Source organism: Notamacropus eugenii, chromosome 1, assembly GCF_028372415.1.
Source record: "Notamacropus eugenii isolate mMacEug1 chromosome 1, mMacEug1.pri_v2, whole genome shotgun sequence".
Taxonomy (NCBI): Eukaryota; Metazoa; Chordata; class Mammalia; order Diprotodontia; family Macropodidae; genus Notamacropus; species Notamacropus eugenii.
This window is the reverse complement of record NC_092872.1, coordinates 432,643,411-432,657,342: the sequence shown is the minus strand read 5'-3', so window position 1 is coordinate 432,657,342 and position 13,932 is coordinate 432,643,411. Positions and strand designations below refer to the sequence as shown.

At 44.5% G+C, this 13,932-nt stretch overlaps 1 protein-coding gene across 1 annotated transcript in view; it reads left to right on the top strand.

The window, feature by feature from the left end:
* Positions 1-6,540, top strand: part of RSPO4 (R-spondin 4) — a 44,515-nt gene extending 37,975 nt beyond the window's left edge. Inside the window, exon 5 of the mRNA XM_072631693.1 lies at positions 3,459-6,540. Coding sequence (XP_072487794.1) covers positions 3,459-3,535 — 77 coding nt within the window. The 3' untranslated portion in view covers positions 3,536-6,540. The remainder of the gene's footprint in view (positions 1-3,458) is intronic.
* The last annotated feature ends 7,392 nt before the right edge of the window (positions 6,541-13,932 follow it).

The following is a 13,932-nucleotide window of genomic DNA, read 5'->3' as shown; positions in this document are numbered from 1 at the left end:
AATTGAAGCTACAACAGGTTCTACTAAGCTGGAAAAGATTCCGGTGTGATCCCAGATTCAGATGGTGTCTTCTGTCCAAGGACCCTCCCAACTATGAACTCTTCGAGGATGATTATGAACCGGTCCCTGGATAGTGAAGATCTAAAGTCCTTCTTTGATACCAACACCTTGCTGTACTTATATGAATTAGACTCATCTGGGAAAAGCTTAGAGAGCAGCTTTGAAGGGATGAATGGATGAACCAGCATTTTTTAAGAAGTTAGTATGTATGTGCCAGGTCATTTGCTAAGCATCAGGAATTACAAATCCAAGCAAGAGAGACAGTTTCTGACCTTCAAGGTGCTTGCTTTCTAATAGGGAAAGAGTACATCTGGGAGGAGAGTTTTTGAAAGGTTAATTGGAGTGAATAGTGACTGGAGTCAGTGAACTTGATTGACATGTGCTTTCAGGGAAACAATAGTGTTGAATTAATTGCTGTTCTCAGAGGTAGAGTTGGAAAATGGAGGTGGGGGTGAGGTGGGGAGAGGAGGAGTAGGAATCTTGCATCCAGCAGCATGGCTTAGAGACACAGGCAAGGGGTATGGTGGGCCTGAGACAGGGCGAGGCAAGTCCTCCCCAGTCAGAGCCCAGCATCAGAGGGATGGGACCTTCTGGACAGAGGTGGAGTCTGGAGCTCGGGTGGCGTGGCTTGGAGATATTCAGGCTTGGATGAGGAAGGAGAAAAACTCCTAGACTGAAAATGAGGAGACATACTGCCTCTGCCTAAGGATGAATAGTGAGGGACGGAAACAGAAAGAACCCTAGAATTGCAGTCAAGGTGAGAGTTCTAATCCTGAATCTGACATTAACTTTCACCATGACCTTGAGCAAACCCTTTCATTTTTCTGTACTTCAGTTTCCTTTCTTATAAATCAGACTTGTGTTACCTCATAGGAGAGTCATTTGCCTATAGAAATGGGAACTGCCATCAGGATTTAAAGCTAGAAGGAGATTTTAGAGGGTATTAGTCTGATTGCCTTATTTTACAGAGGAAGAAACTGACGCTCTGAGAGGTTAAATGTCATCCAAGGCCGCATTCCTTGTCCCTTCGTTGATAGTCTCAATTCAAATCACAGACGAAGAGGCCTTAAAAAATCAGATGTCAGAACAGAAAGGAGAGGGCTCCGAATTCAGATTATTTGTCACAGGGATGAGAGGTGAAAGGGGCATTAGAGAGAGTCTAGTCCCACTTATCATTTACTAGATGAGAAAACTCAGTCTGAGGGGTTCAGTGCCCTCTCCAAAGTCACAGTTAATTTGTTAGCCTAGCGGTTAAACCCAGCTTCTCTGAAAGTGCTCCTTCTGCTAGGTGAGTAGCTAGGAGATACAGTGGAAAGAGTCCTGAGCCTGGAATTAGGAAGACCTGAATTTGAATTCTGCCTCAGACCCTTATTAGCTAGGCAAGTCTCTTAACCACTCCCAGTCTCAGGTTCCTCTTCTGTAAAATGAAGGTAATAGTAACACCTACCTCCTAGAGCTGGCAAGAAAAAATAAATGAGATTACATAGGGAAAGCACTTGACGAACCTTAAAGCACCATAAAAATGGTATGTATTATTATTACTATGTATGCTATATAGCATTATTACTATATATATATGTTAATATATAAATGCTGTAGACCATTATTACCGTAGTTCAACCTCCTCATTTTACAAATGGAAGAAGAAGAAAATAAACGAGCATTTACACGGCACTACTATATGCCAGGCATTGTGCTAAATACTTTACAAATATGACTTCATTTAATCCATCCAACAACTCTGTGAGGTAGGTGCTATTATCATCTCCAGTTTACAGTTGAAGAAACTGAGGCAAACAGAAGTTAAGTCCAAGGTCACCCAGCTATTAAGTGTTGAAGGCTAGGTTTGAATTTAGGTCTTCATTCCTTGGATCCAGCACTCTCCACTGTGCCACCTAGCTGCCTAATGTGAAGATGAGAGGGGAAGTGATAGTCCACAGTGTATTGATTAGTAGGTCCACTGTACTGTACTTTTCTGTGTGTTTCTTTTTATGGGAAGGAAATGCTTATGGGTGGCATAAGACCCCTGGAGACACTACCATGTGGTTGAACTGATAGCGGCTAATTCAATCCCTGGCCTGAATCCCTGTGTCCTCTGGGAATCTTTCTGTCCTTGGCTGTGTCTGCTGGCACTCATGTGCTCCAAAGTGCCTTTCTCTTAAAGTAGGATTCCTGGATTTTTAGAGGAAGTTTCCATGTCTCAGATCATAAAAGCTAAGGGTGGGGAGACAGTCCTCCTCTCCGTGCCAAGAACAGTAGCCAGGGCGGGAGCAGGAGCACTGGAGGCGTCTGTCTAGACTGGGAGAGTGGGAGACAGAGCAAAGTAGAATTATTTACAGACCTAAGAAATCCAGTCAGGGGATACAAAGGCATTAGGTCCATAAGTGAAGTCAGATCCCAAGGGAGAATATATTCCCACCCTACCCCCCACTCCTGCCCCCGACCAGAGGTAAAGTAATTTTGGAAAAGAGGCTCTATGTTTTGGGGAGAAATAGAGGTGAGTTTTGAATAGAAATGAATATGTCTCACTTAATGCAATAAAAGCTTAAGAATATTAGAGTCTTAAAGGATTTTAGGGCTTGTAAGGTCTTAAAGGGACCTTAAAACATAGAATGTTAGATGTGGAAAGGACCTTAGACCATGGAAAGTTAAATGTGCAAGGAACCTTAGAACATGGAATATGAGAGTTGGAAGGAACCTGACACTGAATGGAAGGTCTAGAAGGGACAACAGATGTAGGACAGACCTTAAGACAAAGACCATAGAAGGATAGAGCAGGAAGAGACACTAGAGATCATCCACTCTAATGTTCTCATTTTACAGAGGAAGAAAATGAAACCTAGAAAAGGAAAGTGATTTCTTTACCCAACGTGCTCATAAATGCCCCAGGCTAGCCTCATGACCCATTTAGCCCCCGGTCCTATCTCTGACAGGTGGCTTGTGATAGGGTAAAATGACCTCCCATCTGTGCCCCCCAAATCATGTCTATGGAAAGAATCTGTTTCTTTACCTATAATACTGAGGAAACTGAACTAGACAATTCCTAGGGTCTACATTCTCTTTCTCCTCTGGCTTCCAGGCTCTCAGATATTTTCAAAATCAACTTTATTTCCTTCTACCCCTTTCTGTAGTTCTCCAAGATAGCGTCTAGAAGGGGCTAATCTGACCTCCCCATTTTACTGGGGCACAGAGAAGTTCAGGGACTGCCCATGGTCATACAGGAGAAAAGTAAGAGAGCTAAGATTTGAACCTAGGTCTTCTGACTCCAAGTCTGGTACTCTTTCCATCACTCCAAAAGGGGATATGGCACAGTATGTGAATCATAAAGTAGTACTGGAACTATTATCCGCATTTATGCCATTCAAAGAGTGAAATGGTGTTCTGTGTTCTTGTTTCAGAGAAAAATCTGACCCGAAGGCGGGGGAGGAAGGAAAGGAGGCTTCGGAAAGAGCAAAAGATGGAGCGTTCCCACTGAACGCCACCCTCTCCCCTTCCCCCCCCCCCCCCTCGGCACAGGGACAACTGGGCCAGGGAAAAGAAAGGGGCAGCAGTGACTCAGCCACCCATCAGTGGCTCCCCACTCACCTGGCCCTTTCCATCCAGGAAAAATGGAACACTCTTCATTCTCCCTGTCTCCTTTTCTCCCTTCCCCTTTCTTCCCATCTTTCTTTGCTTTTCTTTCTCTCTCCTTCCTTTTTCTTCTTCCTTTCTTCCTCACTTATTCACTTTATGCTCTACTTCATTTCTCTCTCTGCCATCCCTCTTCCTCCTTCTATTCTTTCTTTCTACCTCCTTCATGTTCCCTTCATTCTCTTCTTTTTTCTTCCTGCCATCCCCTTGTTTCCCACCTCCTTTACTCACTTCATTTCTTTCTCCAGTTCCTCCCTTTCTTTCTCATCAGAAACAAAGAAGTTTACAAACTTCAGAGTTGATCTTTGACAGCACCCTAGAGAGATGCGAGTCCATCGGGAAGCCCATGAGCACCTTTCTGATGTTCCAGACAACCACAGGAAGAATCCCTCTCTGCTCCCTATGCCGGCTGCAAGCTTAGGGCCTAAGGAACAGACATCATCTCCTGAGGACTGAGACAATAGACTTACTTCGGGACAAAGGAGCAGGAGACGTGTCACCGGGAGACTTCAAGCCTTCTTCTGCTTAGCCATGAGTTTCTCTCTCCCCCTTTGTACAAATCCCATGAGTCCAACTGCTCCTAGAGGGAACAGACCCTCACCAGGCATGGACCTTCAGCAGTCATACATCCGAGGGATTCAAAGGGACTTTGATCTGAGGTCACAGGGCACCTCCCTCTCACCCGATAGAATGTCAGAGCTGAAAGGAACCTTGGAGATCATTCAGTCCAACCCATTCAATTTACAGAGGAAGAAACTGAGGCCCAGAGAGGGTCAGCGACTTGACCTCACACAGCTGAAATTTAACATTTTGATGCTGAGGAAGCAACCATTACTTCTTTCTGGTAAAGGAGGGAAAGAAGAGAGCTGGTTAAGATTCAGGGTGAGCTTTCCTTGTCAAAGTAGGGAGGCTGGAATGTCCTCTACTCAGCTCCATGTAGGCAGGATAAGGTCATGAGAACCTATCTTAAGGCTCTGTCCCAAGGCAGGTGAAATACTCCTATGGTTCCTGCAGAGGCTTGGATTCTTTCCCTTCTGCTTTCCTGCTCCATCATTCTTCCTCCCTGACCCTTCATCCTTCTAGCACAACCCTGGTGGCTATTGGGAGAAGAGGGATCAGGTCAGAGAATGTCTCTTCCCTGTAGGACCAGGCTACCAACTCCAGCCCCCATTATGAATTCTAGACTTCCACCTATCCCTCCTAACACAAACACATGTACATTCTCCATAACCCTGTCAGGCAATTGTACCAGGTGCAGAAGAAACCTGGGATTAAAATAGGGATGGACTGGAGGTAATAATGTAGTCCTGGGCTCTTCCCAGTAAGGGACCCATGTGGGCCCTAGATCTCAAGAAAACAGAAAGGGTGGCCGATTAGGTAGGGAGATTTTCACAGATCATAGATTTAGAGCTAGAAGAGACCTTAGAGATGTACAACCCTCTCATTTCATAGAGCAGGAAACTGTGTCCCAGAAAAGGGAAATGACAAAAATAATAATAACCATTATCATTATAACTGACATTTACATAGCGCTTTGACATTTTCAAAGTGCTTTATTTGAACCTCATAACAATCCTATGAGGCAAGGTACTATTATTATCCCCATTTTACAGATGTGAAAGCTGAAATTCAGTTTCAGTTAAATGACTTGCCCACGGTCACACAGATAACAAGTGTCAGAATTTGGATCTGAACCTAGATTCTGATTCTAAATCCAGTACTCTTGTGGGGGTGCCAGCCTAGGGTCCCTTGACGAAATAAATCAGTTCCACTGATTTCATCATTATGACTTCATTCCTTTGGGCCGAGAAGGCTCTTCTGCTTCTTCTGGCCTTTGTATTAAGAAGTAAATACCCTTGGGAGAAAGAAAAATAGAACAGAAATTAGAGGGGACTGAAGAAGCTAGAACCTAGAGTGTTAGAACATAAAGGGATCTTAGAACATAGAACATAGAATGTCAGAGATGGAAGGAGCTTAGTGAATATCCAGCCCAACCCCTTCATTTTATAGGAGAGAAAACCCAAGGAAGGGAAGTGACTTGACTAAGATCATGCAGCAAGTTAGTGGCAGATCTGGGATCACCAGCCCAGGGCTCCTGATGACCATTCCAATGCTCCTTCCACTAAAGCTTCTTTATTAGCCATTGACACCTTAGTTATCAGTTAGCACTTTAGGAGGGATTAACTGACAGAAGATAACAAAGACTGGACATAGGACATAAGTATGGGAGGGGTGGGAGGGAGGTGAGTGGAGAGTTCAGCAGGGGCATCTCTGGAAGGGGAGTCAGTTCAGGCCATTCCAAGCAGCTAAAAGATATTCCACCTCTTGCACTAATGTGCCAAGGGCTTACTCAGTCTCTAGAAGCTGCCAATCAGCCCAGCGCCTGATTCCTAGTTAGACTGGGAGCAGTCCCCCAAGTCCATGCATGTCTCTCTCACCATTCCTTTAGGGGCTATGACCCTTTCAACCTTAGAAACCACATAAATACTTCTGGAAGGTTAGGGGACCAATTCCATAGGAGTGATGGAGGTTCACTGAGTTCATGGCTCATTAGGGCTAGAAGTGTCCTTAGAAACTATCTAATCCATCTGCCTCCTATCACATATGGGAAAAAAGGTCCAGAGTGGGAAATACATTGACTGAGGTTGCAATGGGGGACCTCCCTACTCTCAGCACCCTAGGCCTTGGTTCTCATACATATGGTTCTCATACAATGGGATGAGGGAACTAGAAAGTATCTCTATCATTGACATCAGGCTCTTGGTTTTCTCCTTTTCATCAAAGCAGTAGCCTTTCAGAGCTTTTTGTTATACAGAATAAAAAATAAAAGAGATAGAAAAATTTTCTGGACATCAATGAATGTTATATTGTATAAATGACTGGGTCCTTAAACATCTGGAGTCCCATGAGCTCAGCCACACTGTGACCCTAAAGCAAATGGAGATTTGGTGAAACAAGGACAGATCTCATGGAGTTCAGAAGATCTGATGTCATTGGGGAAAAGAGGTGAAAGATGAGGAGAGAACCTCTGACAAAGTCAGATGGACAGAGGCATTGAAGCTCCCCTTTGTTCCACTTACATTCCAAGATTCTAAGTGCCTTAAACAAACTTGGATATGAATGTTGCCTGAGATGGAAGGTATTCCCTCCCAAACACACCTCAAATTGCAGAGATAGAAATTGACTTGTCCAGAGTCACCCAACCAGCATGGGATTCCAGGACCCTATTAGAAGTACAGTAGGTTGTCTCCTAACATTCTCTCCTGTGAATCCCCTATGGTTTTCTCCCAAAACTAGTGACCCTCGGAGCCCTGAAGATGGACAATGAAGCATCCTTCTGGACAGTGCTGACTATTTGAAAAAAGTCTCCCTGACCCCGGGATTGATCTAGAGACCCAATGGGGTGGAGGGAGCCTTATCTATCCTAGCTATGCACAGAGTGGGAGACTAGGGGTCTCAGGGAACGCCTGACCCTTCCCTCTCCTTTCCCCAAGACCTCTATGGAATTAGGCTCAAAGTGCAGAGACTCAGAGGAGCTCAGCAGGACAGACAACGCTCAGACTTATTCCTTCACAGAATGCCCATCCCAGCCTTAGCCTTGCAGAGTCCCAGCCCAGGTTCTTTCCTCAGCCCATCCTTGCTCTTCCCACAAATGGCCAGGAGAGGTCAGCATTCAGCCAAGCAGAGTCATGCGGTGTATGATTTAGCACAGTAATCTCGCCCTCCTCCCTTCTCCCATAGCCTCCTGCTCCATACTGACCTCTTAAAGAGTTAATGGAAGTTTAACACTTCTTTCCCAACTCAAGAGAGTGTCTAAATACTAGTACATACACCCACAAACGCCTCTTCCTTTCCCCACAAAAGATTTCCACTATTTTCGCTGAGTACTTCCTCCATTAAAGAAACACACAACACCTCCCCCAAAGTCCAACTGCCACCATAGGGTGATGGTAGTGACCTTGAGCCCTCAAAGTCTGTGCTATGAGTCCACGACAAATTATGACTGGTTTTACCAAGTTAGTAGGACTTAGAGTATAGGACCATTGATGGATTGTGTCTGCGGTTCTGGGTGGACTATGATGGAGGAGCCTATGACCAGGGTGGATGTAGGGTGATGAGCTTTGCAACATCCAAAGACCATTCACTAAGTCACAAAGGGGTTGCAACATGAACAGATCACTGGTCATTGAAATAGTGTACTGATGAGCTAGTAGGTTCCTGGGCTACAATCCTGGCACTTACTGTACAGCATTTACTATGTGGTTGGTAATTCTTTCACTCTCCTAGCAGCTGAGACCTCACCACCAAATGCTGCTCTCCTCTCCTGTTTCCTGTAGAATCCAACTTTTCTTCCTGCTTCCTTCCTCTCTCTGTCCTCACCCTCTGCCCTTTTCCCTTCCCCTTTCTGTCTTCTCACCCTCTTGCACCTTCCTGCCAGTTTTTATCTTGGACCTCAGTCCACCTCTGTGGTTTCTAGTTCCACCCCTAGATTGGGTATCCAAGGTAGCTCTAGCAGAATGGCTGGGAATTTGTAGAAGGGCCCCTGGAGAATCAATATATCTGAGATAAGAGGTGAAGCTTACCGAGTTGCCAGGGCTGTCCCCTAACCTTAAAGCATTTACTCTGGAATGATGCCCCTATGCAGGAGGGCATTTGTACTACTCCCTGGAGCCCTGTCCCATTTGCTGGTGCAGATAGGGGTGGCAAATGGCAAGAGGCTGGGGAAGCAAGACATTGAGTCATCCAAGGGCCCAAGCAACTTTCCAGGCAATGGGACCACCAGGGGGCAGTGGGGCTCCATTAAAATTTCCTCCAGGAGGCTTTCAGCCAGTTCTGCGGATTAGGGTTCAAGACATCCCCCCACTCTCATAGCCTAGGAGAACTCACGTGATCCCCCTGTCCTAAACATGCAAGACTGCCGCTTCCCTGGGGCCTGGATGGCTATGAGGGACGGATCAAGGGGATGGTCTGAGAAGCAATGGGGTCAGGATGGAGGAGACATTTTAACAGACTGTGTTCTACAGGCCCTTCCAGCTCTACCAATCTCTTATTAATATTCCTTACAGCTATTTTTTTTTAAAATTAATTTATAATAGACTTAAATACACAAAAAAGGAAAAGAAATATAAACTTAAGCACAAAATAAGAAAAGAGAGAAAAAGAGCATTGCCATGTCCATAGCAGAACTTAAGAGAGTATTCAAAATATACAGCAATGAATTTCCATTTCAAGAAGGTCTATATAATAAATCCTACATGTTGTGTTGAGAGCTGGCCATCTTTTCTTTGCTTCTTTGTCAGTGTTCTTTTGTTGTCTGCTGTGCACTTTTTACTTGGTTCTTTTGTTCCCCTTCCCCCAAGATGGTACAATTAAGCACATATATGTGTATATGCACACAAACACACATGTACATATACCCATGAATACATGTGTACACATGTACACATATGCCTAAACATACACACATACACATATATACATGCATAGACACATACATAGGCACACTTACATACACACATATACTTAGATATCTTTCTTACAGTTCTTATATTCTGTTCTAAGTCCTTTCCACCTCTGGCATTCTAAGATTCTAAGTGTTTAACAAGGCTCTGGCCATAAATGCTGCTCATCACAGAGGGGCCTCCCTTAGGAGTAACAGAGCATGTGCTGAACAGCTTTAGGAAAGACTCTTCTGTAAGAATCTTGTCTCAGAGGGAGAGCAGAAGCAGAGGCCTGAGACCCCTGGTCACTATGCCCTTCACTACGCCTCCTTCCCTGACCCCAACAGGCCTCTGTTGCCATTGGTCTTTGTCATCCACAGTCTTTCTTCAGAACCCACTCAGATGGAAGTGGCCACTGTACCCCAACCTACTGAGGCTGTGGGAAGGGCAGGAATGGGGAAGGATGGAGAGTTATTTTGAGACAGAGATTCTACAAAAACAGGAAGCAGCAGCTGAGTCTTAGAATGCCCTTCCTATCACACCTGGTTGGAAAAAGAGAATGAGAGAGGGAAGGAAAGAGGATATTGAGTTTCCTCCTCTTGTCTTAGCTGCCTGCCCAGGTCAGGTTCTACCTAGGACAAACCCATGGGACCAGAATCCCATGGTATTATGGGTCATAAGGCGATCCACAGCTGAAAGTCTTCCTCTCCCCAAGTTCCCACACAATACACCCCACACACATCCTTTGCTGAACAAGTAATCCTCCTCCCCAACATGCACACGTGCACATATTGTGAAATATAATGTTTTAGTGAAAAGAGCAGTAGATTTGGAGTCAGAACACTTAGTTAGAATCCTGACTCTGACACTCACTGACTGTGTGGCCTTGACTGGTCCTTCAATTTCTCTAGGCCTTAGTTTCCATGTCTGTAAAGTGAGGATTGACTTTGATATTATTTAGGATCTCTTTCAGCTTTAAACCCTGTGATTTGATTTATCTCCCTAAAATCTGTCAACAGCAAGTTGCCTCTTCACATTCTCTTCTGTGAGTCTCTTCTGGTTTTCTTCCAAGCCTAGTGACCCTCAGGGCCCTGAAAAGGGACAATGAAGTATCCTTCTGGACAGTGCTGACTGTTTAAAGAAGGCCTTCCTGACCGCATGATTGATCTAGAGACCCAAGGGGGTGGAGGGAGCCTTATCCATCCTAGATATGCACAGAGTGGGAGGCTGGACGCTCAGGGAATTCCTGACCCTCCCTTCTTCTTTCCCCGAGGCCTCTCTGAGGTTAGGCCCAAAGGAGAAGAATTCATCTCTCCAAGACTCTTTTCTTTTACTCAGTACCATTGCCTAAGATTTCAGATCCAGAGACAGATAAGATCTATTTCTTGCCCTCATGGAGCCTAGTCTAGTAGGAAACAAAAATTGGCACAGAAAATTAGAATATAAAAAGGTCATGGCTAGTGTATTAGAAAGTTACCAAGCACCTTTCTCAGTTATGGTTACGGGATGAATTATTATCAAGCAAGGGACAGAGGCAACCGCAAAAAAAACCCCAAAATTGGCAATTTTGGGTCTCTAGGAGAGGTAGGGCGAGAGAGACAATGGGAATCATACACGCAGGGCGTGGGAGTGAGGACCTACTGTTTTACTTTTGCAAACAGAAATCAGAGAAAGTACGTAGGTATACGTATATATATATTATACACACAAATGTGTGTTTATCAGTATCAGTATCAGACAACACAGACTAAACAAACTCTCTCATTGGGAATGAGAAAACTTGGGCGGGGGCAGAGAGAGAGTCTCAGATCTTACTCAAAGGGAAATTCCCCCAAGTCTCTAGGCAATCTGAGAAAAGCTCAGGATTGAAGTACCAATTCCTCTACATAATGGTTTCTTCCCAGAGTCTTTTTCTCTTTGTGGACCTGAAGAGATGTTGAAATAGTGCATCTTCTCTCTGGAAGCCCCAAGAGCCTGGATCTCCCTTCTCTCCAGCTTTCACCAATTTAGCTCCCACTCAAGTGAGAGGAACAGAGGAACCAGTGAGGAGAGAGTTCTATAAAGATGACCCTTTGAGTCAAGGTTTACTTAGGTGATATAAAAACAACTAAAACAATAAAAAAAAATATAAAGTAATTTTACTTCTTTTTACAAACATTTCTTTTTCCAAATTTTACTTTTTTTTTACAAGCATAATACTAATCAAGGTCTACAGAAGGGATGATAACTTCTAACTAGGTTTGGGAGTAGGGTTGCTAGGATTAGAGAAGACTTCCTGCAGAAGGTAGATTAGAAGTGACACATCTTGGTGGGGCAGTGGATAGAAGTCTGGGCCTGAAGTCAGGAAATCTAGCCTAAATCACTAGCTGTTTGACCTTGGGTAAATCACTTATCCTCTGTCTTCCTCAGTTGTAATTACCAAAATAGGTGAAGACCAAATGAAATAATACTTGTACAACTCCTGGCAACTAATAGGTATTTAACAAATGCCTGTTTCCTTTCTTGAAGATGGATAGGATGTCAAGAGGTAAACTAGAGAAGAATGTGCGATTAGGAGCCAGAAGCAAAAGCACAGAAGCTTATGATTCATACAGAACCTTGAAAGGGAGCATAGAATCATAGGATGTAAAGTTGAAGTGGCCATAGAAATCATCTTGTCCAACCCTTTATTTTATAGGTGCCATCCATGGGTTTTACATGACTTGCCCAAGGTCACACAGCTGGCAAATGGCAGGACCAAGATTTAAGCCTGTATCTTCAAAGCCCAGATCTCTTTCTACTACACCACTCAATGGGTGATAAAACTAGATTATACTGACCCAGAGTGAATTCTGGCTGGGCCCATAGAGATCCCCTAGAATCATAGAGGTAGACCTCAGAAACCATCTAGTCCAAGGCTTCTGTTTTGTGAATGAGGAACTAGGGCTCAGGGAAGAAAAGGAACTTGACAAGTTCACACAGGTAGTACGCCACAGAGACAACATTTGAACCCAAGACCTTAGACTCTGGGGCCATTGTTCATTCCACTATGTCATGTTGCTTCCTTGTCATTTGAGGGATGGGGAGACTGAGATCCAGAATGGGAAAGTAACTTACCCATAGTAATGAAGATTGCAAACTGCAGAGGTATTGGGGGTGCCTAGGGAGGACTAGCGTCTCTGGCATGAAGGCTGCTGAGCCCTCCTCAGGGCTGCTCATCTACCTAGAGTGTCACCCTGGCACTCAACTCTCACCTGTGCTGCCACGAAGCTGTAAATATACAATGGCCACATTCCAGTGAAACTGTCTCTAGGCAGATGGGCCAGACCAAGCTGAGGATAAGCAATGTGCCACAGACCCCCTGGTGAGTTAGGGAGATATCTACCCCAAGCATGTGAAAACTCCCCAGTGGAGTGGGTAGATGAGAACAATTTGTTCCAATGGCCATGAGGATGACTGAAGCATGTGCTGGGGAGCGCTTAAAGCTCAGTCAGATCTTGAAGACCCCAAGGTCATCCACTGCATCCCAAGTCATCACCAGTCATCTTGATTTTTGTCCTGCCACAGGACTTCAATGTCTCTGGCAGAAAGAGCAGGGCTGATAACTTTGTACAGCTCTGCCTTACTTAAATCCAATTCATGCTTGAGTCAAAACATTACCCTAAGATGTCAGCGATGGAAACAAAGGACACGCGACAACAAATAGCAGGGTAAGGACTTTAACTCAGGGTGCTATGACCCCAAATTCAGTGGTCTTTCCATGAGACCACAACAAAATGTTTCAGTAGCTTGAGGAAGGCTTTGAATGCCCAGCAAGGGACTAAAGTATGTTTTCCCAAGCAGTGGGGTTTTCATTTTGAAAAGGAGCCTGGAGTAGACAATGCTTCACTCCATGTGCCTGAAACTCCCATGAGGATATTCCAGCATGGAAATGGGGAGGGATCTTCCATGTGCCTCTCCTATCCCATCACTTATCCAGGGACCTTCAAGGGGCAGTGGGAGAAGGCTCTATCCCCTTCCTCCCCCAACCCCAAGACACATTCATACTGAGGTTTCTCTGGGTGTTTTTGCAGCTTGGGGAAATGCATGTGACAGGGCTAGGACTCAGGTGGCCCTGGTTCTTATCCTGGTTCAGCCCCTTTTTGTGTGACCTTGGGCAAGTCATTCCTCAGTTGTCTCCTCTATAAAATGAGGAGCTTAGAGAAGACAATCTCTGAAGTTCCCTTCCAGATGTAGATATATGATCCTATGAGACCCAGACTTGATCTTCAAGGTTCTTCCCAGCTCTAGCAGCCTAGCTCTGTGTCCTAGCCTGGCCTCAGACACAAATAAACAAATGCCACAGTTTCCTTTATCATGAAAGGCCATGAGGTGATGGGGAAGTGGAGAGGAAAGGCAAGGACAGGAGAAAAAGCGTTTATATTCCTAAAGGTGCTTATAAATTCAGTTTCTCTAAATTAAGTTATTAAAGAACCACTCAAAGGAATCCTTTGCTGACCTGAAGAATTTCTTCTAGTAGCAATTTAAAGTGGCAGGCCTTCCAAAGACTACTCATTTCTCTTAAGAAGGACTTCATCACTTCATCCACACAGCATCACAGTTTTTCTCACTTGAACTTCATAGAAATCCTCTGAGCTAGGAGACAGAAGAGCATAATGAAAAGAATACTCTAATTGGAACTCAAAGGATCTGGAGCCTGCTCCTACTGCATCTTAAGACCCAGTTGTTAAATTTTCATTGTAAACATATCTTGGAAATTGGCAAGCACTTCAGATCTGGACTTGATTGATCATTTTGTAGATTGCCTAGACTTAAGAAACTG